The sequence below is a fragment of the Tasmannia lanceolata genome, unplaced genomic scaffold (genome assembly GCF_043159265.1).
Source record: "Tasmannia lanceolata isolate RefF3 unplaced genomic scaffold, GAP_Taslan_0.1 ptg000001l, whole genome shotgun sequence".
NCBI lineage: Eukaryota > Viridiplantae > Streptophyta > Magnoliopsida > Canellales > Winteraceae > Tasmannia > Tasmannia lanceolata.
In genome coordinates this window covers 166,332-189,812 of record NW_027518678.1, presented here as the reverse complement: position 1 = coordinate 189,812, position 23,481 = coordinate 166,332, and the positions used below count along the sequence as shown (strand labels likewise).

At 36.2% G+C, this 23,481-nt stretch overlaps 1 protein-coding gene and 1 pseudogene across 4 annotated transcripts in view; both read left to right on the top strand.

Moving 5' to 3' along the window:
• Positions 1 to 4,563, top strand: part of LOC143874164 (uncharacterized) — a 51,590-nt pseudogene extending 47,027 nt beyond the window's left edge.
• A 4,032-nt stretch (positions 4,564 to 8,595) lies between these two features.
• LOC143892425 (endoribonuclease Dicer homolog 2-like) overlaps positions 8,596 to 23,481 on the top strand; it is a 30,967-nt gene continuing 16,081 nt past the window's right edge. For 2 of the 4 annotated variants that reach the window (XM_077353649.1, XM_077397417.1), the window contains exons 1-7: positions 8,596 to 8,859; positions 8,969 to 9,146; positions 9,290 to 9,403; positions 11,362 to 11,496; positions 16,643 to 16,727; positions 16,902 to 16,966; positions 17,978 to 18,118. In XM_077353649.1, coding sequence (XP_077209764.1) covers positions 8,699 to 8,859; positions 8,969 to 9,146; positions 9,290 to 9,403; positions 11,362 to 11,496; positions 16,643 to 16,727; positions 16,902 to 16,966; positions 17,978 to 18,118 — 879 coding nt within the window. In that variant the 5' untranslated portion in view covers positions 8,596 to 8,698. Of the gene's footprint in view, positions 8,860 to 8,968; positions 9,147 to 9,289; positions 9,404 to 11,361; positions 11,497 to 14,540; positions 14,680 to 16,642; positions 16,728 to 16,901; positions 16,967 to 17,977; positions 18,119 to 23,481 lie in introns of those variants that run through there. The other 2 variants (XM_077354316.1, XM_077354951.1) reach the window with 2 other exon arrangements.

Sequence of the window (23,481 nt, the reverse complement as noted above, 5' to 3'; positions counted from 1 at the left end):
CGATTTAAAAATTCTCAAAAAAGGAAGAAAAAACGAAAAAGAGAGAAAATAATGTCAGAAAACTAAAAAAAGGGAATTTTGCTCAATTTTCCGCAGCAAAATCTCAGAGAAAATATATGAGGAACGTGTTCCTGAGCTCAAGCTCAGATAAGCTTATACGAGCTCGAGCTCAAAAACACATGTGGCCTCACATTTTTGGGGGGGATCCTAAGCATTTATTTGGAAGGCCCTTCCATGGATAGGGTGTGTACCAAAAATCAGCCCTATAGGATCATCCTAACCCTGCCAATTGTGTAGGGAAAAAATGGGCAGTAACATGGACGCACAGTGTTTGTCCATTTCCCCCTCCACCTTTGATTGGGTTAGGATGATCTTATATGTCTAATTTTTGGTACACACCCTATCCATGGAAGGGCCTTCCAAATGAATGCTTTGGATCTTCCAAAAAATGTGGGGCCACATGTGTTTTTGAGCTCGAACTCAGATAAGCTCGCGCTCAGATAAGCTTATCTGAGCTTAAGCTCAGGAACACTCTCCTCATATATATATATATATATATATATATATATATATATATATATATATATATAATGAAATGTCCCCTTCTCTATCTAAGCGGAATTGTAAAAGTCTATCTAATGGGCATTGCAAAAGCTTCTTCCAATTAGGAGAGAAATAGCTCTCTCTCTCTGTCTCTCTCACATTTTTACTATTAATTGGTTTTACTATTAAGAGAGAAAACAACTTTCTCTATCTCTCTCTCTCTCATGTTTTACTATTAATTGGCGTGTAAAAAATAAAGGAAGATTCAGCCACTTATTCCAAGGCCATTATTGGCATTATAATCAAAACGTGTTTATTGCTAAATCTCTCCATATATATCCTTTCCTTTTCCAAAAAGCTATTTACTCTCTCTCTTTCTCTCTCCTAAAATAATGTACTAGCGTATTGCTCATAACTCGGAACTATTCGTTTCCCCTTCCCCTTCCTCTCCCTCCCTGGACATCTACTCCCTCTACTTATAAGCATATCTGGATATGGGGTTTATCGAGAATTTTTTCCCCCTTGGATGCAGAAATGAGGCTGACTGAACAGTGGTTATTACTTTTCTCTCTTCATCTAGGGTTTTCAGGCCTCTCAGGTACTCCTTTCTCATCTAGGGTTTTTTTTCCATTTTTAATTACTTGAACTTTCCAACTAGAAACCATCGAACCTTCTTCTAACCTTATTTTTCCTCTTGCCCAGATTTCTTTTACATAACTTAAAAAATGATGAAAAGGGAGATTTTGAGCGCCTGGATCTTGCCTCTCATCTGAATAGGTTTTTTTTTTTCATTTTTATTACTTGATGGATTTAAGTTACTACATGTTTTTGATGCGGATATTGTGATTTATTTACATGTTATTTAGTTTCTAGGATTTTATTTCCATGTTATTTAGTTTCTTGGATTTTATTTTTCATGTTATTTAGAATTAGGAAATTTATTTATTTTCCATGGAATTTTAGTTTAATTGCCTATATAAAGGCCTCATGTATTAGGGATTCTTAGGTTTGGATGATTAATAAAGATTCATTGGCTTCTCCCCACTACAGGTTCTTCTCCTTCCTCTATTCCTCCTCTCCTTCTCCTTCTCCTATTCTCCCCCAGATTTCTTCTTCTTTTTCCTCTTTCTCGTCTCCTCTTCTTCCCCTATTCTTCTTATATTGTTCTCTCTCTCTCTCTCTCTCTCTCTCTCTCTCTCTCTCTCTCTCTCTCTCTCTCTCCTCTTCTTCTTCTCTTTTTCTCTCCTTCTATTTTTCTTCCTGGTCCTACATCAAATTTGGTATCAAAGCAAATGATCCAAGTCTCCGAATTTCGAGTCACGAATCGCCCATAAATTCCACAAAATCTGCTGCCCAGAAATTATACCTGAACATAACAACCTCTTCTCTCATATTTCAGCCTTTACCTAACCCACAGAACCTGTAGAAGACTCCTCCAAACCCTAATCTGAAACCCTAACCCTAAACCAAAACCCTAACCTTAGCCCTAATAGACCCCAAACCCTTTTCCCTCTCCACATCCGACATCAAACCTATAAATTTTAGCCCCTTAATTAGCCACCAATAGACCCTTAAAATTCAGCCATAATTTACCCTTCTAACCCTAATTTATTTCTCTCTATTTATCCAATCGAAACCTGCCTAAAGAAGCATCAACAAACCAGTCACAAACATCTTTCCCTTTAAATAGGTGCTCTGCCATCTTCCCAAAACCTGAAACAGTAACCACTAGCCCTTGTTTTCATCTAACCCATTATTCAACCTTCTTGCTTCAAGTGCCGACAACACTTCCTTCATCGTCAATCGATTGAAATCTGGCTGCAACACGATTTTCAGTCACCACTAGCTGGCCAGTTACTTTTGTGAATGAAAAGGGAAAGTCATTAGAGTTTATCTTTTCAAGGTGCCCTCAACGAAGCAACTTTTACTTGGTCGTGACTTCCGCTGCAAGTCTCTGCGAAAAAAAAAGAAAGAAAAAAAGTAAGTATAACTTCTTTTTTTGAAGGAAAGTGAGTATCGTAACACTCAGTAACTTTTTGCCTAAAGTTTCCATGGGCCCAAAGTAGACTCTTTTTATAGGTTATATTATAAAAAGGCAACCTCTGCTTTTCTCAGGTAAGTGGTACACGTGACCACTGGATAAAGTAGAAAGAAAAAAAAAAACCCAAAGTGTTAGTGGATATCCTTCCAGGTTACGTGTCTACATTGGAAATAATGTACAACAATAGGTAACACCGTACAGACCTGATGTACAAAGGAAGGAAAGTAACTTTTATTAGCTCATGTATTAGGGATCATTAAGTTTGGATGACTAATTGATTGATAGAGATTCTCCCCTCTAATTTCCTCTCTTCTTCTCCCCTCTAATTCTCTTCTAATTCTAGTTCTCTTCTCCTCTTCTTCTCTTCTTCCCCTATTCTTCTCCTACTCTTCTTCCCTCTCTTCTCTACTTCTCCTCTTTCTCCCCCTATCCTCTTTCTCTTCCCGGTCCTACATAAAATTTGGTAGCAGGCAGCGCCTTTTAGCACAGTTTCAGAGGTCATCTCAACTGTCGATCGCGTTCCATCATTCGATCAACAACTTCCCGACATCCGATCGACCTTCCGCGAGAGACCGTCACTTTCTTTCGCCATCAGCAGTATATCTAGCATATTATTAGCAATCAGCAGTGAGTATGGACACTACTTCGAGTATCGTTTGACATCCGTCGATTTTGGTCTGAACTCCAATCTAGGCTATCCGGGAGTCCGATTTATGATCCGCGACAAGCATTGTGTTCTTTTTGACATGACAGACAGATCATAAATTTTATTTTTCGATACCGATCCCAATGGCTCCACCAGTTGTTCCATATTTTGATGGATACGAGAATTAATATTTTTCTGCACCACGGGTTCCATATTTCTATGGTTATGATGACTATCACCATCCCTATTGAGATTTCGAGGATGCGTTTCTAGAATGGATCAAGGCACTTGCTGCATATCATAAGTACGATGGTTATGATCATCAAATAAACATTTGTTAATGTCAAAGATATAGTATGCAGAGAGGCCAGATCGAAATGACGATTCTTCGTACTAGAGCGCAATACTCAGGCAAGCCACCATTTCGTCTATGGGAAGAAGTTCATTATGAATTTATGAACATTTATGGATATCATTATCAACAAAGATTGAAACGTGAGCGAGCAACGTTTAAACAAAGATTGATGCATGAAGAAGCTGCTTGGCGAGAAAAAACCACTCAATGTACACAAAAAGCCTAAATTAAAGTAGCCACCAGATACCAAGAGCGTCGCACGCCTGAGTCGGATTTGCAAAGCCACTTCACTACTTTCCCCGTACCACTTGTTGATGATATTATTGAGGAACCAGATGTTAGTGTTGATAAGATCATTATAGTTAAGTCCTTAGTTATGTCAGATACTGAGTCCATGATGGAAGATACTGAGTCAGAGATGTCGGATATAGAGCCAGAGGGTCCAGTGATTGCTGAGGCCGACGTCGACAACCATGACGATTTAGAGATTTGCCCAGCACCAGTTGCTGAGCATCTAGAGAGACAGCTTGACACTCCATAGTCGAGACAGTTATTGGGGTAGAGCCATGTGAGGCTGATTCTTGAACAGAGTCGACCGAGCACCGTCATGTGTCAGAGGTGAGTGACTTGACTGATGAGCCATTACCTGAGACAGATGATCAAGAGCATATTGTTGAGGATTGCCCTATCTTTGAGCCGATTGATCAGATTGTCGATCTTTATGCTGACACAGAGGAAGAAGTAACGCAGTTTGATCAGAAGGTCTTAGTATTTGCAGAGATGGGTTCCTTTGGGCCAGATGAGACTACAAAGGAGCGTATTATCGAAACGTTTTGCCGATGCTTGTTAGAGATTGACCTTTTAGAATATGGGTTTATGCTACGCATGACCCTCACTCCAGTACAAGAGGAGTACATTGCTATATTCCTTACCGCATTACTTGTCAAGAGAGGTTCGATTCTTTATGGTTCTCCATGAATGATGTCTTCTATATCACTACTCTCGCGTTCTATACCACTTTCACAGACATCACGAGCGTTGTACAGCATTCCAGAGTTCGACGGATTACGACTCAGTGGATCGTGTACATATTTGATCCAAGAGGACTAGAACTAGAGGTCAAGTTCTTTTCAAGCGGGGGAGAATGATGCAGATATTATGATTTATTTACATGCTATTTAGTTTCTAGGATTTTATTTCTATTTTATATAGTTTCCAGGATTTTATTTTCCATGTTATTTAGAATTAGAGAATTTATTTATTTTTCATGGAATTTTAGTTTAATTGCCTATATAAAGGCCTCATGTAATAGGGATTCTTACATTTGGATTATTAATAAAGATTGAATGGCTTCTCCCCTCTACAGGTTTTTCTCCTTCCTCTATTCCTCCTCCTCTTCTCATATTCTCCCCTAGATTTCTTCCTCTTCCTCTTCTTTCCCGTCTATTCTTTCTCTCATCTTCTTCCCCTATTCTTCTTCTATTCTTCTCTCTCTTCTTCTATTTCTCTTCCTGGTCCTATATGAGTTTTAAATAGGATGCTTTAGTAGAATATGATGTTATTTAGGTTTTTCATGCTGAGTTATTAAAAATTTTACCATTCACAAAAAATTATCAACATTTGTTAAATTTATGGTTAGTTTCATGGGTGCATTGCAGCTCTAAGTCATCTAATTTGTGATGATCTCAGAAAGTACTAAAATGAATATTTAGTCCTATGTTTCATTGCATTGCTCCTCCCGTATGCTTTTTATTAATTTTGTCTGTTTTCTGCTTCCTTTAAATAGCAGGGACCATGCCGTGGTTACATCATATTCTTTGTTTGGTTGTGATTAACTTTTATTGATGGCGATTCCATTTGCTTATTTTTAAAAAAAAAAAAAAAAAAAAAAAAAACTTAACATGCACTTTATGTTTTTTTTCCTGAATATTCGTTTTTTGCGTGGACAATTACCTGTCCATGTCTAGATTTTTTTTATCTTCATGTGGCTCTCTGTTCTTTTTCTGAGATGTTCAGTATTTTGAATCTTTTGACAATTTCAGAGCTATCAATATTATATTTTATGGAATCGCTGTAATCTGGCAATTCTAAAAATTTGAGATTTACCCAAATAGGCCTTTATTCTTTGATTTTACCATCAGGCTGTGGAAGGTTTTGAGCTTTGTTTCATTTCCTAAAATCTGATTTTTTATCCTCAAAGCTTTAGGCTTTATTTTTTTTTCCATCTTTTTCTTTATTTCTTATGGGCTGTTGCTTTTTTTCCAAATATTTCCTTTGTAGGTGGGGATATATATTTTTTGTACAATCGTTCCTCATGGTAGTGTATATGTTGCTTCCAAATATGATTCATGCATTCCTAATTTCTGCAAACTTTTGTATATCCCTTTCATCTTGAAACTACTTATTTGAGTTTGGAATATTTCCTTTCACGTTTAATCAGATGTCAAGAAAACAACAGACTATATAAACTAAAGTTTGGACGCCATGCATTCATGGGAGGCTTCTTTGTTTTTTTTTTTTATTTCTTTGGATCTTGTTGCATGCTTGCGAGTCTTCTTTGGTGTAATTTTTGGCATCTATTGAGATTGCCCTCATGATTGTAGTAAGAAGCAGACTTCGCTTTCAAACTTTCATTTGCCCACCACACTCTACATGCGGGTAACTAATATTACTTTTCATGATCACTTTTTAATAGGTTGCCATATCACTTGCAAAAATCCTTATACAAGTGACAACACTAAGAACAACATACTACGGAAGCTTCTCCGAACAACCATTTATAGGAGCATTGAACAATATCCAAATCATTTATAGCAGCATTGAACAATATCCAAATCCAAAGAAAGTTCCCAGTATTTTTATTGTGAGAGTTGATTCAGGTATCAACCTTTGCAACTCTAGCTGTGTAAAGTAGAAGTGATGATGGAATTGATTGTGTCTCCACATATTTCAGTTCAAAGAATATATTGGTAGGACTGCTGTCACATTTTTAAGTATGAATATCTAATATGACAAAATTGGATTTTCAAAGGGCTCACTTTTTAGCAAACTTCAAAAGAACCTAGAATTTATCAGTCGACTCAATTCACCAATTCCCTATTTGCCATCAAATTCAATCTAAAAAATTACAACTATTACTTTTTTAAGCCTAAAATTTGCAGGTATTTAGTCTTAAGATATATTTTTTGTTCGCTCCATTTGATTCTTTGTTTTTCATTCCCGTGCGACGCACGGGTTTGCAACTAGTACCATTTTAAAATACAATGGAGCCACGTTATTTGAAGATCCAAACCATTCTTATTCAATGTGAATGGTAAAATGGATTTGTCCTATGGAGAATATTTTTGGGACAATGCTTATTTAAATTAGGGCCTAACAAGTGATTGGATTGGATCTTTGAACAAAGTGGGTGCTTGTGGAGGCATGCCTTTTTTTTTTTTTTTTTTTTTTTTTAAATAGTGAGCTTAAGCGTTGTGTTAAAACTTAAAAGAGATAGGAGATAGCGTGTTCTGTTTATGGGTTGAAAGCTTTACCACCCCCCACCCCCCATCCCCCACCCGTAAAGAGGGCGCATATGAGGACTTGTAAGGGGAAATTTTACTAGAGTAGTTTAAATGCTCCTCCACAAACTAAAAATTAAGGGATTTTTGTAGATTAGTCCCTACATGGCAAAATAATTGCTTATTAGTCCCTAAGAAAGGCATATTAGCTGAACAGCGCTTACTTTTAGAAAATATTTGCTAAAAGGTCCCTAAAACTTACGAACTTCATTTTTCTCCATTAAAAATTTTAAAATGGCAAATTTACGCCCAAACCCATTTAATCCGTTTTACGTTTTTTTGCCCTTCCAATATTTTCGAAAAAAAACTAGGAAATAAGCAACAATATTATCTCTTCCAACATTGACTTTCCCTTTAACATTCTCCCTTCTTCCTCTCTTAAGATTAGAAGCCAAACCCTAGTTCTTATTCCCATAACAGAACTAAAACCCTACCGTATTGCAACCGGTGGCCATCATCAAGAACACGGAGACCTCCAACTGTTTGAGATGGATTAGTGCTTCTCTTACAAAATGCCTTCTACTTAGGCATTTATGATGTTATCCCTCTAAATTAATCAGACATAATTCCTCAATGAAAAAAATTTCTATAGAAATACTTTTCCATCGGAGATATTTTCTTGCAATCCAACCAAGATAGGAATTTCTTAGAAAAGTTAGAAACGAAAAATATTCCTAAAATTTCTTACTTTATTATCTATGAAGAAAAGATAACTCAAACTGACCCTTTTTAATTTATTTTAGAGGGATTTTCAATTTATTTAATTTCTAAAATGATTTTTTTGTTAAAGGTTTTTAGATGAGAATATTAGAAGAGATAATATTGTTGCTTATTTCCTAGTTTTTTTTCAAAAATACTGGAAGTGAAATAAAAAACGCTAAAACTGATTAAATCGGTTGGTGGGTAAATTCGTCATTTTAAAATTTTTAACGGAGAAAATTGAATTTCGTGAGTTTTAGCGACCTTTTAGCAAATATTTTCTGAAAGTAGGACTATTCAGCTAATATGCTTTTCTTAGGGACTAATAAGCAATTATTTTGCCATGTAGGGACTAATAAGCATAAATCCCAAAAATTAATATATAATTTTGGGAAATGATATATTCACCCCCCTTTCTTCCCAATGCCAAACTATAGCAATCTAAATGGAGGAGTCATAATACCCGAGAGCGGGTGGCCGAAGGAAGGAGTTGGGTCGAATATGTCACTTGCCATTATTTATCCCTATGGAATATGTTTGCAAGAGATTTGTTAAGCTACATTTAAGAGTGGTGAGAATTAAGCTACATTTAAGAGTGATTTAGTTTAGCGTGGGTGGGTCTTCATTTGTTAGAAAAGGGTGAGAGAGTGAAAGGCGCGCATGGTCCCACCACGGTATGGTGACACCTCGGTATCTTGGTGAGCAAGCAAAGCGTTTCTTCTATTAAATGAGAGAGAGGGGGAGAGAGGGAGTCTGCGCAATCAGTCCTTTTGTTTGTTGCATCATCATCTGCTGTGCTGCGACCGTGAAATCGGGAATCTGATTCGCTCATTTTGAAATTTGAACGACAGCCAATGGAAAATCAGAGGAGCGAGGAGACGCTTTTTGTGGCTCAAGGGGGGGAAGGGGAAAGAGCTATGAATGTTATCGGTGACGAAGAAGATCGTAGGAAGCATCGGAAGCTTCTTTCCGTCTCTGAAATGGATCAAACGGATCCTGAAGCATTTGCTAGAAGGCCAGATTTTCTTCTTATATTATTGTCTTTTTCGAGGAGGGAGGAGGAGGAGGAAGATTCTTCATGTGTGTGACTGATTGTTTTTTTTTTTTTTTTTTGGGTAATGCAGTTATCAGATAGAAGCACTGGAGAAAGCGAAGAAGGGGAATACGATCGCGTTCCTGGAGACTGGCTCCGGCAAAACTCTCATCGCCATTATGCTCATTCGGGCTTATGCTCATCACCTCAGAAAACCATCCCCCTTCATTGCTGTTTTCTTGGTTCCCACTGTTGTTTTGGTCACCCAGGTAACTGAGATTTGATGCTGATGATGATGATGACGATGACGATGAGATAATGATTATGATTGGCTCGTTTATCTATTCTTATTTTCTTTACTGCACTCTATGATGCCAATTCTTATTTTCTTTTCTGCACTCTATGATGCCAGCAAGCTGAGTCTCTGGAAATGCACACTGATTTAAAAGTCAGAAAACTCTATGGAGCTATGGGGGTCGATTACTGGGATGCCACAACCTGGAAGAAGGAATTGGAGAAATATGAGGTGCTGCTTTTCTCTGTTTTTTTTATATATATATTTATATTTTCTTTCATTTTATGTTAATTCTCTCCCCATGTTCTTATAATCTTTTAAATCACACTGAGAATATTAATTTGCGTAAAATTCGCAGCTGCTTCCCCATCCATACCATATACTCATTTTGGGCAGTGCCATTTATTTTCTTTTTGCTAGAAATCCCATTTGAATATAATGATTTGTTTAGCTATATTTGTTTATTGTCATCTGGGTAGAGTACAAATCTTTCTATTCAATAGAACAAACATTTGGTTTAGTGTTTTAATAATAGTTTTATTAATTAATTGTTTGCCATTAATCAATACTTCATATTGTACACTGATTTTTCATTTCGAAATTAAAAAATCTAGTAAAACACCCATGATCAAATTATAAGACACTATACACCGATGTTATGAAATACGGTATCAAATTTCAACTCATAGTAGGGTTGAATTGAATCAAACTTTAAATCATGAGATTCATTCTGGTCTTAGTATATCCATTTCGATCCACATCCATTAATTAATGAGGAAGTTAGGAACCACCACGATCACCAGCATATGGATATTACAAATCAATAAATAATCAAGTCAATTGACCCATACGTACTGAATAGTCTCAAAAGATTTACAAGATACAAGTCCATATTGATCAATCATCAATATTTTTTTGATAGGTATGTTGGTATTAAATCCCCGACCTCAAGGTTAAAAACCAAAGCCTTAACCAATTGAGCTAGAGGCTTAACCCCAATCAATCATCAATATGCTAAACCTTCATCTTAATTCCTCCAACTCTTACGAAGACACCTGTGTTTATTTCCATGTATTGAGTTTTGTACACCTCATAATACAAGCACATATCATATTAGTAATTCATCATTTCAATTCATTATTTCGCTACTTCAAAACCATTTTAGATCAACACATAACTACACAATTATTAAAGCATAGTATTACAAAATGTACATTTTTACACATGTAGATTGATATACAACTTATTAAAGCATAATAAATACATAAAATTTTAATTTTTTCATGTTGATCGTTAGAGTCGGGGCATGTCTCATCTAATGCCATTTCCTCCGTAATAAAGCATTCATATGTCATCCAATGATGTATTATGGAAGCTTAGGTCTCTACGTCACTGCTTCATGAAAATTTTGTAAAGGATTCATTAGCCGACCCCAACTAGTTTGGGATAAAGGCTTAGTTGGTTTAGTTGAGTTGAGTTGAGTTGAGTTGAGTTGACGTCTCTACGTCACTGTTGGAAAACTCGATGGTCATTGACATAGTCTACTTAGTTTTGGCCTTATCGAGTCAATCACAAATTCCTTTGACTTGTCTCAGTCGTATGTTCATGTCAATTCCCCTGTGTGAGTGTTTTCCTATAGAACAACAAAAGCAAAATAGACATTTCACTACAAGTACTCTATTAAGTAAAGAGTAAATAACTATCTAGCATCCATAAGTTATAATTTTAGATTCACCTAAATGTCCTCTAAATGCTTGCAGCTAGTAGTAGTGCATGTCAATATGAGATATACAAGAACACTTAAATCTTAACTGCAGAACATTTGAATCTTGACTATTCTAAATTATAGTGTCTTTCCTTATTTATGGACTCCCTGGAATTCCTTGGCTTTTGCAAATTTTTAATTGGTTCTGCGATAACTTTTTTACTAACCTTTCAAAAGTTCTAAATTTATAAGGAGTTTTCTTGTTTTATATTAAAATTGTTTTTGTTATTGATTCTAACGTATGGTTGCAATGTATTTTAAATGTTTGGTTGTGCTATAAATTTCTTATATATTTTACTTACTTTGTTCTTCTATTAGTTACTATTGATCAACTTGCTTTCATTGATTTCTGTGCGTCTTGTACCTGTACACAATTTCCAATTGTGGCATTGTCCCCATTGACAACTGTGACCATTTCTTACAGGTCTTTGTAATGACAGCTCAAATTCTTCTTGATAACTTGCGGCATTGCTTTTTCATGCTAGACATGATTGAGCTATTAATATTTGATGAATGCCATCATGCAAGAGGTAGAAGCCCTTATGCTTGCATTATGACGGTGAGTTCTGGATTAATTATTTTCTTTTTCCCTCTTCTTAATATTTGTTTTTCCGTTGGAATATGATTAAGCTGGTAATATTTGATAATATTTGATGGACAACTTAATGCTAGAGTCATAGATCCTTAGGCTTGTTATGATAGCGTGTAACGGGTTAACTAGACACCCCTCTCTCTCTCTGTCTCTGTCTCTCTCTCTCTCTCCACCCCACTGTTAATAAATATTGGCCTTATAGATAGGCTAGTCCTTAATTAGTATCATGAATTACTATGTGAGTGGTCTTATGTTATTCTTATGATGGCCCCTTCTAGTGTGGAAGCTTTGATTCAGTGTACTTTGTATCCATTTTTTGATTTCTTATTTGGTGCGAGGTATTGTAATTAAACAATTATAATAATTTCTAATTTCTTAATATTGTTCATCAATTTTAATTTTTCATAATACTCTTATTTTGCTGAATACTTTTGGAATGCGATAGTGCATTTGGATTTCTTACAGTAACCTTATGTTGGCATGTTGGTAGTTATATAAATGCAGAGGTTTTATGGAAAATTAAAATCTGGTGTATTGGGTTTGATTTGCAAAGTATTTTAACGGCTAAGATGCTTCTTCATCAGTTTCTAGGAACATAAAATTATTAGTAACAACTGCAAGACTTGAAAGATATCAAAGATTTCGGTAAAATATAAGATTTGCTTTTCGTCATCTATGAGAATAGGATCCAGTGTTGACATTGTTGTGGCTCCTAGTTTATATGTTAAGTTTTCCTCTTATTTATGGTTTATTTTTTATATTTCTAGTTTTGTAGTAGTATGGATAATCAATTTTTTTGTCTCGTGTATGTGGTTTAAGGAAGTAGTGGATCTTTTCTTTCATTATTTGGTTCATGGAGGTAATGGGTATTTTCTTTCAGTATATTTGTTGAATATTATGCTAAGTTGTTTTTTATGTTCATCGTTCCCACTTCCTAGGTGGTCTCTCTAGTGACTAAAGCAGAAAAAATGATTTTTAATGGTTTTTATGTGTATGTATATGACCATATACATATAAACACACACGAACACACATCTATATCTACATCTATATCTATTTCCATATCTGTATCTGTCTGTGTGTATAACAATATTGGAAATGCTAATTGCTCAAATGCTTACCCTAAAAGGAAAAGGCAAGAATTGGGGTGATGGATAATTACACCCAAATTTATGGAAATTAAAGAAATATGCTCTGAATAGCCTCCCTCGAACAATAATCACGGGCATATCTTCTCACAGGCATGGATCTAGATTACTCTCATCTCTGCTCTTGGGGATGCTTCTTTTATGTTCATGATTTGTCTTTCAGTAGACAAAAATTCTCCTCATGTATCGTTGTTGGCTGTAGTGATCATTGTAAGTGATAGAAGTTTTTATTAACTGACTGCATGAAATGTTTGAATCTCACACCATATTTCTTTTGATGCGTCACACTTTAATGTCAATGGCAATGGTATCTTTATCATTTTGACCAGCCCCATATAAATATCAGCTATAACCTGTATTTTATTATGATTGAACAAAAGGAACTGAGTCGAAACTCCACAACTTCTGTCTTGTTCTTTCTCTACCTTTGTAATTGATCATATTCCGGAGAGGCGGGGGGGTTATCTAAGGCCCTTTTATCTAGCACCGCACAACAATCATACATCCCAATTTGGATGGCATTTATTAGCTGAAGGTAGCTTGGCTTGGTCCATAATCATTGAATATTGAGTACCGAGTACTGACTAGATGTCATGTTGCCTTCCAAAAACAAAGTGGAAACCACATTGATCTTCTTTTGATTTTTTGTACTGACTAGGTGTCATGTTGCCTTCCAAAAAACAAAGTGGAAACCACATAGATCTTCTTTTGATTTTTTGTTCCTACCACTAGTGTAATATCCAAAATATTGTCACCTAATGATCGTTCTTAATCTGGTTGGAGATTCAGATGCTATTTTATTTACTGTTTGGCCTTATAACTTGCCACGTCTACTTTCAGCAATGAGGCAAAACTACTGGAAGAGTCAAGTACAACCTTTGTTTATGTAACTGTGTGATGGGGTATTTTTTCACCTTCTTCTTTGACACAATTGTTTTTGGAGATCCAGATTTTGTTTCATGTAAATTGGGAAATGCTTGGACTCCTCTATCATCTAGATGCAGGAATGAAGCGTTCTTGGATCCTTACTATTAGCTTAATTTGAGGCCACTTGTTTTGATATGAAATTTTCTCTGATTGTATTAGTTTCTATGTCATTGGCTGAAGAAGTATTCTAGTACATGAAGGGATTTTAAAATTATATTTGATGGCTATTTGCTGCTTTTACTTCAATTCTTTTATCTTAATTCATTTGGTTTATTTGTTTAAAGTGTTATTAAATTGGTAATGGAACATTTATTGCCTGCTAAAAATAGTTATAAATGGGTTTACTCATGGAAAGTGATGTGGCTAATTTCTAATGGTGAGGATCTAGAAGTCCTTGACTATGTTTAGGATCATCTGTATGCCCAAGGTTATTGTTCATCAATTCCGTTCAACCACCTCTCCCTGAATGATGAATGGCATGGGGAAGCTTTTGTAAACCACTCAATGAATTGGAGGTTGTCTTTATATGCTCAAATGAAATTTGTTCTTTCAAACTGAGTTTTTTGCATGCTTTTAGATTTTTTTTTAATGGGCGTAGTTTTAGACGATGTTACCAAGCTCGCTACCCCTAATATCGTCTCGTGAGCTGGGTTGAACGACCCCAAACATGGTATGTTCACGATCCAGATTGCTGAAAATAGCAATCCCATCGTCTCGGACTACAACATACTCACATATTCAACTTTTCAATAGGGAATACTTTGGTGGACTAAGGAAATGCAGCTGCACCCTAGCTTATTCATTAGTTTGATCATTTATCATGTTCTTATATTTTTATTTCATAACTGGGTAGTTGTTTTTTGTTTGATTTTAGGACTGAGTATACAATATATGTTGTTGCTTTATTTTGTGTTATATTGAGATTTTTAAATTTCATATATTTTGGTTTGTAATTGAAACTTTTTTTTGTTGAATAAATGACATACCCCCATTACACCACATATCGGGCTAAGCATCGTACCCCGTACCTATTTCCGTACCGCATACAGGAGCGAACCACGTTTCAAACTTCTAGGTAACATTAATTTTAGAGAGTTGAAGATATGGTTATAGGCTCTTTCTATTTCCCCAATCAATCTCATATGCGGAGGGAAAATGATTTCCTTTCTATAAGTCACTCGTAAAAATGCTATTTTTTTACCCAGAATTTATCTAGGAACCTGGGGCGGCACCTGAAATTTTATTCATAGAAATAAAGAAGTATGAGAGGAGGACATGCCACCTTTCCTCTAAAACCCATACAAAATACTAAAGAAACCGCATCACAGTATAAAATACCTATTTAACTCGAACATTAGGAATACCGAGCTGCTCACATCTAACAGCCCCCCCTCATGCCTCTTGGGAGATCCAACCAGTTCCAGAAGGTATCATTAAGTCTAGTAGAACAGGCATGATTAGCCAACGAATTTGCAGCACAATTACCTTCTCTATACTTGTGAGATAGGAAGCAGTTCATACTAGAAATGAGAGCAATATATCTTTGAGAAAAAAATAGATAGATCATGGATGCGTATTGTTGCTTTTAATGAGATTAACCAGGACTTGGTTATCAGATTCAACCCAAATATTGGTGAGGCCTAAAGTTTTGTAATATCTCAGCCCATCTAATAAGGCTCTAGTTTCAGCTACCATATCTGAAGATATACCATAGAAATGAGCAAAAGCAAAAACAACCTTGCCAAGAAAATCTCTAACAATTCCTCCTCCTCCAGCCAAACCAGGGTTCTCTTCAGACACCCCATCAACATTAAGTTGATCCAATTAGGAGGCGGCTTGCAAAACCTCAAACCACTTGGAAGATCCAACAACTTGTAAAAATGCTAAAACGTCTTATTGTTGAAGTTTCCTCATGATGTAGCATGAGACAACTTGAAACTAAAATCACAAAAGAATATCAAAGAAGATTTGATTTAAATCAGTGCTTGAGTTGTTTGTACAACTTCTAGGAGCAAAAGCACACATAAATTCTTCTGTTCCTCAAACGATGAATTACGTCAGTCTTGTTTCTACATTGGAATTTGCTTATATAAATGGCTTCTCTATTTAACACTTTCTAACCATTGACTCCTAATTTTAGAACCAAGCCCCAACTCATTACAAGTTTTGAAACTCCTAATCTAGTTGTTGTTATAATCAAACAAATTTGCCCTTGATGTTTCTACCAATGTCTTAATTTTTTATCTCTTGAGATATACTTTTTGGTTTTCATTGTTTATGATTCACTTAATTCTCTTTGTTTTGTGTAAGCTCATTTGGTCTTTAGAGTCACATATTGATTGGCTATGTCCTTAGTCTCCAAGGGTTGCCTTAGATCTCCTATTGCTCATTATCAAGGAAGCACGGGTACTCCCGCACCCGTGTCGGGTGCGTACCCTTTTTATTTTTTTCAAAAAAGAAAAAAAAGTGGGTCAGGTGCGCTGGGGGTGCACACTCGACACGTTTTAAACCATTTTTCCTCTAAGAAAAAAAAACAAAAACCCGGGGGGGGGGGTAAAAACAACTAAAAAGACCATTAGGTCTTTTCCCCCCAAATCTCCCTCCTCTCTCCCCAACCGATTCTCTGTATTCGGCGTACCTGCAACGTACCCACACCCGTTTTTTTTTGGAAAATCACGTGCCCGTACCCGTGCTTCTTAGCTCATTATGTTTTCTCTTAATTCATTCAGCCTCTGCACAACATCTATTTGGGATACTCTCTCTTTAATCTTCTTGCCCCTCACTCATTTAGATTTCTCTAACTTGGATTGACTCCTTTGATTAGGTTTCCTTTAATTGCCACTCTCTCTTTGAAAAGTCTCTTGTTGGGGATTGTATGTTTTTAAGATCATTTGTTTAAATGGTTAGATTCTTATGCGAATCCCAATGTTACTTCGTTGTTTGCTTTTTCATTACATGTTCATTAATAGGAGTTCACGTGTATAGCTTGGGTTGCAATTTTTTTTTTTTTTTTTTGATGAAATTGTTTGGTTTGACAGGAGTTCTATCACCGACAATTACGCTCCAATTGTACTCCACTTCCAAGGATTTTTGGTATGACTGCTTCGCCAATAAATTCAAAAGGTAAAGTTGATATTTTAGTTGATTGACTTGATTCATTTTGAATTTGGATCCTTTTTTCTTGTTTTTATTTTGAATTGTAGTGGGTATTTACATTTTATGGCATTATTAGTATTTTAGCATTAGTTTATTGCATTTGATATTCAGGCTTAGTCATCTTTTTTTCTCCCATTGTAGCTTCAAGCTCGCGGGCTGGCTATGCAAAACAAATCAAAGAACTCGAGTCAATTATGAATTCAAAGGTTGGCTGTGTTTTCGCTGTTGTTATCTCAGTTTTCTTTCTGTTGTTATTATGTTAAATGAGATTGTGTTGTGAGCCTCATTTTTGTTTTCGTCCATTCTCTTTTATTTAGAATTTTTTCATTGATTCGTATAGCCTATTTTCGTTATGTTGTTATTGCAATTATTTTCAGTTTCTTTTTAGTTGTCAGTCTTTTCTAAGTTTGTTCTTGATTTATTCTGCCTTTGAGCATTTCCGTTCCATTAGGCCCTCTATAGTTGAATGGCTTGTGTGTAGCAGATTAATTTTTATAAGCTTGTCCAATATTGCTTTTGGGCAGGAGTCCGTTGGGTCATTGTGTATTTTGGCCTGTGTTTGGATGTCTAAACTTGTGCAGTATTGTTACTATTGCATTTTGGTGTTTATTTTGCTGCCTTGGTCAACTTGCACAAAGTGATTTTTGGGTTTGACTACCTACAAGGCTACAAGTGGAAAACGGTAGAATTGATTTCTTATCTTATAGATAATATTTCTGCAAAAACGTACTTTGTTGGACAATATTTTTCTAAGTTGTCTTTATGGGTTTCTATTTTTTTTTTTTTGGAATTTTCTTTTATGATTATTTGGTTTATAATCTTTCTTCTACTGTTCCATCTCTCTTTGTTGTGTTGAGATTTTAGCATTAATTTGGAACTTTCACCGGTTTACTTGCCGAATGATTATTTGCAGCTTTCAGTTTTATACAGTGGTTATATTATTGTCTTCCTGCTGGATACGTTTTCTTTTGGTTAATGTACTATTTTTTTTATTGGTCTGGTTAATGTACCATTTTATTAATTTGTATGCCTGCAATCAGAGAGTTCATTCTCTATTTTTTTGCTATTGTTATTATTTATGAAATTTATGGCTATTTGTATTCAATTTTTTGCTAAAATGCAAAAAATTATATTTTAATTATGATTTTTGAGCCCTTTCCTTCAATTCTTTGATTTGAGTATCAGCACCAACTTGTTATTCTTGCTCCATATTGAAGGTATATACTGTTGCAAATGAATCCGTGTTGGCCAAGTTTATACCGTTTTCTACTCCTAAGGTAAAGCTTTATAAACACGTGGACATACCATATGATTTATGGTTGTGCTTAGCTGATCATTTGAAGACTTTGAAATTTAAGGTACATTTCTTATCTTTAACCATAGGTTTTGCTTCTATATTTTCTCTCTCCTGTATCTTTTTCCTTGCCCATTAGTTTGGTTGGAATCTTGTAATAAAAAATGATTATATTTTTCTTGTCTCATTTGATAAAAAATGACTTTATTTTTCGTTGGCCATTAGCTACCATCTGTATTGTATTTGTTTTTGTTGAATAGGGTAGCATCTGGAATCTACTTGTCATGGTGAAGGGTGGCATGCTAGTATTTAGCATTGACCTGGGTTGTCAAAGTGGCAACCCTGAAGTAATCGGTCTGGTGGAATTATTTTATTAATCCCTTTGTGAGAAAGCGAATAAAGTTTAGGCTACTGATATTGGCACTACTGTGTTTTAATAATTGCACAAACTCAGTGTGTCTTTTCTTTTTTAATTGACTTCTGATAGCTTTTTGAGAACTGTAATGACCTTTTGTCAGCTGTTTAAACAATAGGACTTTGTGTAATTATCAAAACATGGTTGTGCCAACATCAGCAGCCAAAATTTATTAAAAAAAAAGAGCAAAAGAGAACAGCAAATGCTAGGAGTCCTGAAAACAGGAGAAGCTAAAGGCAAAAGATAGACTGAGCTGGAAGCAATCAGCTACTTAATGGTGAAGACATTTGACACAATCAAACTCTCCTTGCTAGTTCTAGATTTAGCCAACTCGTCTTCCGCGCTATTGGCAATAAGAGGGATGAGGTCGAAACTGATCTCCAGAGATATAAAATTAGCGAACCCCCATTGACTATTGCTTTTCTTTGAACGCGATTAATCTACCATTACCGCTCGGGCTTCAATGAAAAGGTGTGCAGCAGTTTCCCCATCGGATCTACACATAATACAACAACTAGCCAATCTGATTTGCTTTTGGGGGATGTCACACATGTTGATGCTTTCCGAAATGGCCATCCAGCTAAAAGCAACAACCTGGGAAGGGAGAGGGGAACTCCAAGCAAGTGCTCTTATGTGCGTTAGTCTGGGGTGTGACGATAAGAATAGGTAAGAAATAAGAATAAACCGTAATTTTTTAGGAAGTGTTTGATAAACACTTTAATAGGATATGCATGGGTCACATGGGAAGATAAAAAGAAAAATCAGACTATACCATATTTTTAAGAGATTTTATATGGTGCGACCGTGTGAGCCCATATGGTCCAGTATTTCAAAAATTATTGTACGTCCCACACCGTAGGATCATCCAAACCGTCCATTTGATGGGCCACAATGTAAATAGGTTGTGCCGGTTATGCACCAAAAATCATTTCATAGGATGTTCCCAACCCTCCAATCTAATGAGGTTTCCATATGTGAATGACTTGGCGGAGAAATTGACATTGGACTCCCAACTCGAATTCCTTTTATCTTGTGTCTGATTCAATGCCAAAAAGGATGAAACTAGACATTGTAGCTCTTACACCAAGTTGATGTAGTACATGTAGTGAGGATAAGGACATGAAACTGTTCTAAGGGTTGGTAGTTGATTTAGGGTAGTTGAGGGTGATTTTTACGGTTCTAAAATCAAGAATAACAATAAGAAAGTAAGGGTGATCAATGGATCACAAAATAATTTTCGAATCAGAAAAAACTTACTAAATTTAAGAATTGCCCATTGGATCGGCTGAGATCCAACAGTTGGACACATCTCAAATTTAGGTATGTGATAAGCAAGGAAGAATAATGGACAATATAAAAAGTATAATTTTCTGATTCGAAAATTATAATTATCTGACCACAAATCAAGGTCCATCTTTTCAATTTATAATTTCTACAGGATTATGAAAATTATGAGCCTAGGGTTTTTTTTTTTTTTTTTTTCTTTTTTTAATTGTAAACTGAATCTGAGGATTTTGGAGCTCAATTATCTAGGGTTAGATCTAACGTTCAAACACTTAAGTTCTGTTTGGGAAAGTGGATTTTAGAATCCAGGTTTTAGTTTGGAAGCAGTGTAAAATTCTGGATTTTACAATGTAAGTAGGTTGCAGATGTGGGGGAAGTATGTTGCAGACTAAGGGTTTAAGAAATCCAGGTTTTAGAAATCTCTCTCCATCTTGAGATTTCTAAAACCTGGAAACAATGACAGTCTCCTTCTCTCTCGCTCAACGGAAAGAAGGGCAAGAAATAAAAAAACAACGGACGGTCTCCTTCTCTCGTCTCCATCCAGGATTTTGACTAAATAATTTAGGACAGATTCTACCGTAGATTGTCTTATACCCCAATTATTGTAAAAAGAAATAGATTGTAATATTGATGCCTATGTGGCTAATTAACGTATGGGGACAAATTTCCAAATTTCTTGTATTTCAAGAATCCAAATAACATTTGTATTTTGTGCAATTAAATACAATTACAGCAACATTTTTAAAACACCATTCTGATTTACAGCTGTTGAATTTCGTACATTCAAGATTGAGAAAAGCTTTCCAATCATAAAAACCCACGTTCTAATTCAGTTTCTTGACAACGCACTCTGTGAATCACTGTAAACATCACATAATTTCAGTCCACTAATCTATACATCCACTAACAATTTGTGCAGAAATTACCGTCAAAGAAGAACACTTCCAAGGTGACTACACTTGTATAGTATTCTTCAAAGTCTTTTAATTTTTGGCAGTAGAAACCTGTCTGGAAGTTTTATCCCTTCAATCTCCATGTACAACCTGCATAACATGCGCACATGATAGAAAGTAGAGGTTCCCATACTTCCTTCTTATTCCTGTCAAACAAAAAATCCTTTCCTAGGTTGATTACAACCGTAGTTTGATTCTCCAAAACCTTGTAGATATCAAGTATTAAGGCTTCTCTCCTAGAAGTATCGTCCTGCCAAGGTTTTAAATTTCGGTTTCGGTTTCGGTCATCACGGAATGAAAATGTTTCAGTTTCGGTCATTACGGAATGAAAATGTTTCAATTTCGGTTGAAATTTTTGGTGGAAATCCTGTAAAATCATGAAAACATATGGAAACCTATGCAAATGATAGAATTTGTTAGATTATTACATGCTTGAAAGAGCGATAGAGTGTTGAAGAGAGAAAGAGAGATAGAGAATGGCGTATTAGAGAGAGCTTTTGATGTAGGACCAGGAAGAGAAATAGAAGAAAGGGGAAAAAGAGAAGAAGTAGAGAAGAGAGGAAAGAAGAGTAGGAGAAGAATAGGGGAAGAGGAGGAGAACTGGAGAGGAGAACTAGAATGAGAAGAAGAGAATTAGAGGGGAGAATCTCAGTCAGTCAATTAATCATCCAAAAGCTAACAAAAGAGTTGTAAAGAGGCCCATAAATAGGCAATTAACAACTTAAAAGATAAAAACCTACTAACAACCTAAAAGATAGAAACCTACTAAAATAAGAATTTCTAAAAGACTAAACTTCCTAATTCTAAATAACATGGAAAATAAAGGCCTAAAAACATAGAAAATAAATGCCTAGAAATCCTAATGGGCAAATATGCCACTTATTGACCTACTATCTACATCATTCTCCCCCGCTTGAAAAGAACTCGCCCTCGAGTTCTAATCCGCGAGGATCAAATATGTAGATGACCCACACAAGTAGTATGAGTCGTAATCCATTGGAGGCACTGCTGATGTCTAATGCTTGTGACAAACGTCAAAATAATCTCAAATGCTGGCGGAGTGATAGGGAAGAAATCGCCCATGTAGAATCATAAACACTCTGAAGAAGTAAACTGGCTGGGTAGATAGCAACGTACTCCTGAATCGGTGGGATCGGCATAACAACTATGGGTAGTACCAATCCATGACTATCATCTAAAAGGTCATCACCAATAAGCTCATCCGTGGGCATCTGATGCGGTTCAGTGATGTCAGATTGACAAATCACCTGATGATCGTCATGTACACTGAAATCCACTGTCTCAACCTCCACAATCATCTCGATCGTGACATCTACTACAAAAGCAATGATGTCACTGTGGTCATGTAATAATATGGAATCGGTATCCTCAATGAACTGCTCGTGCTCTGTATGATCTGGCAATGCCTCAACAGTCAGGTCGCTCGCTTCTGACTCTTGAGTCATGACGGTGCTCGATCGACTCTGTCAATGGATCAGCCTCACATGGCTCAATTACAATATCTTCCTCTACGTGGAAGTGTCAAGAGCTCTCTCTAGATGCTCGGCAATCGGCCTTGTGGAAATCTCTGAATCGTCATGCTCATCGTCGTCGGCCTCATCAGTCACTGTACTCTGTGGCCCTGTATCTGACATAATCATAGGCTCAACAACTAGAATGGTCTCATCCATTACCTGAGATGGATGTTCGAGCATCATCCTGAGTCAGCGCCGAATGACTTGACTTTTCAGCCATTACTTGAGACGGATGGTTGAGAGTATATTACGGAGGATTGCCCTATCTTTGAGCCGATTGAGCAGATTGTCGAGCTTTTTATTGACACAGAGGACCATCGTGGCAGTGTTGAGTCTCCCGTGGATATTCCGACAGAGGATTTTAGCACATTGGTCGACAACATTGAGCCAGATACGCCCCTAGCAGATGATTTTATGGATGATTCCATTGAGCCTGATGAGATACCAGCTGGTGTTGATCTTTTGAAGGATGGTCATGGATTGATACTTTCTGTTGCTCTGATACCAAATTTGATGTAGGACCGGGAAGAGAAATAGAAGAAAGGGGAGAAAGAGAAGAAGTAGAGAAGAGAGGAAAGAAGAGTAGGAGAAGAATATAAGAAGAATAGGGGAAGAAGAGAAGAAGAGGAGAGGCGAACTAGAATTAGAAGAATAGAATTAGAGGGGAGAATCTCAATCAGTCAATTAATCATCCAAAAGTTAACAAAAGAGCTGTAAAGAGGCCTATAAATAGGCAATTTACAACCTAAAAGATAAAAACCTACTAACAACCTAAAAGATAGAAACCTACTAAAATAAGAATTCTTAAAAGACTAAACTTCCTAATTCTAAATAACATGGAAAATAAAAGCCTGAAAACATAGAAAATAAATGCCTAGAAATCCTAATGGGCAAATATGCCACTTATTGGCCTACTATCTGCATCAGCTCTCCCTCCACACGAATATGTGTGCGTGTGACTGTTACAAAGACCAAAATACCCTTAATGAGTGTGGTGCATCCAGCACTCCCCCTCAAGTTGTAATGTATATATCATACATTCCAAGCTTGTTACAAGCATCCTTTAACTTATCAGGCCCTAATGGTTTAGTGTGCACATCTGCAAGTTGGTCTGCTGATCGAGTGAAAATAGTGCATCTCGCCAGTTTGAATTCTTTGATGAATGAAGTGGCAGTCTACCTCAATGTGTTTGGTTCGCTCATGAAAGACTGGGTTGGTGGCAATATGAATCGCAAACTTG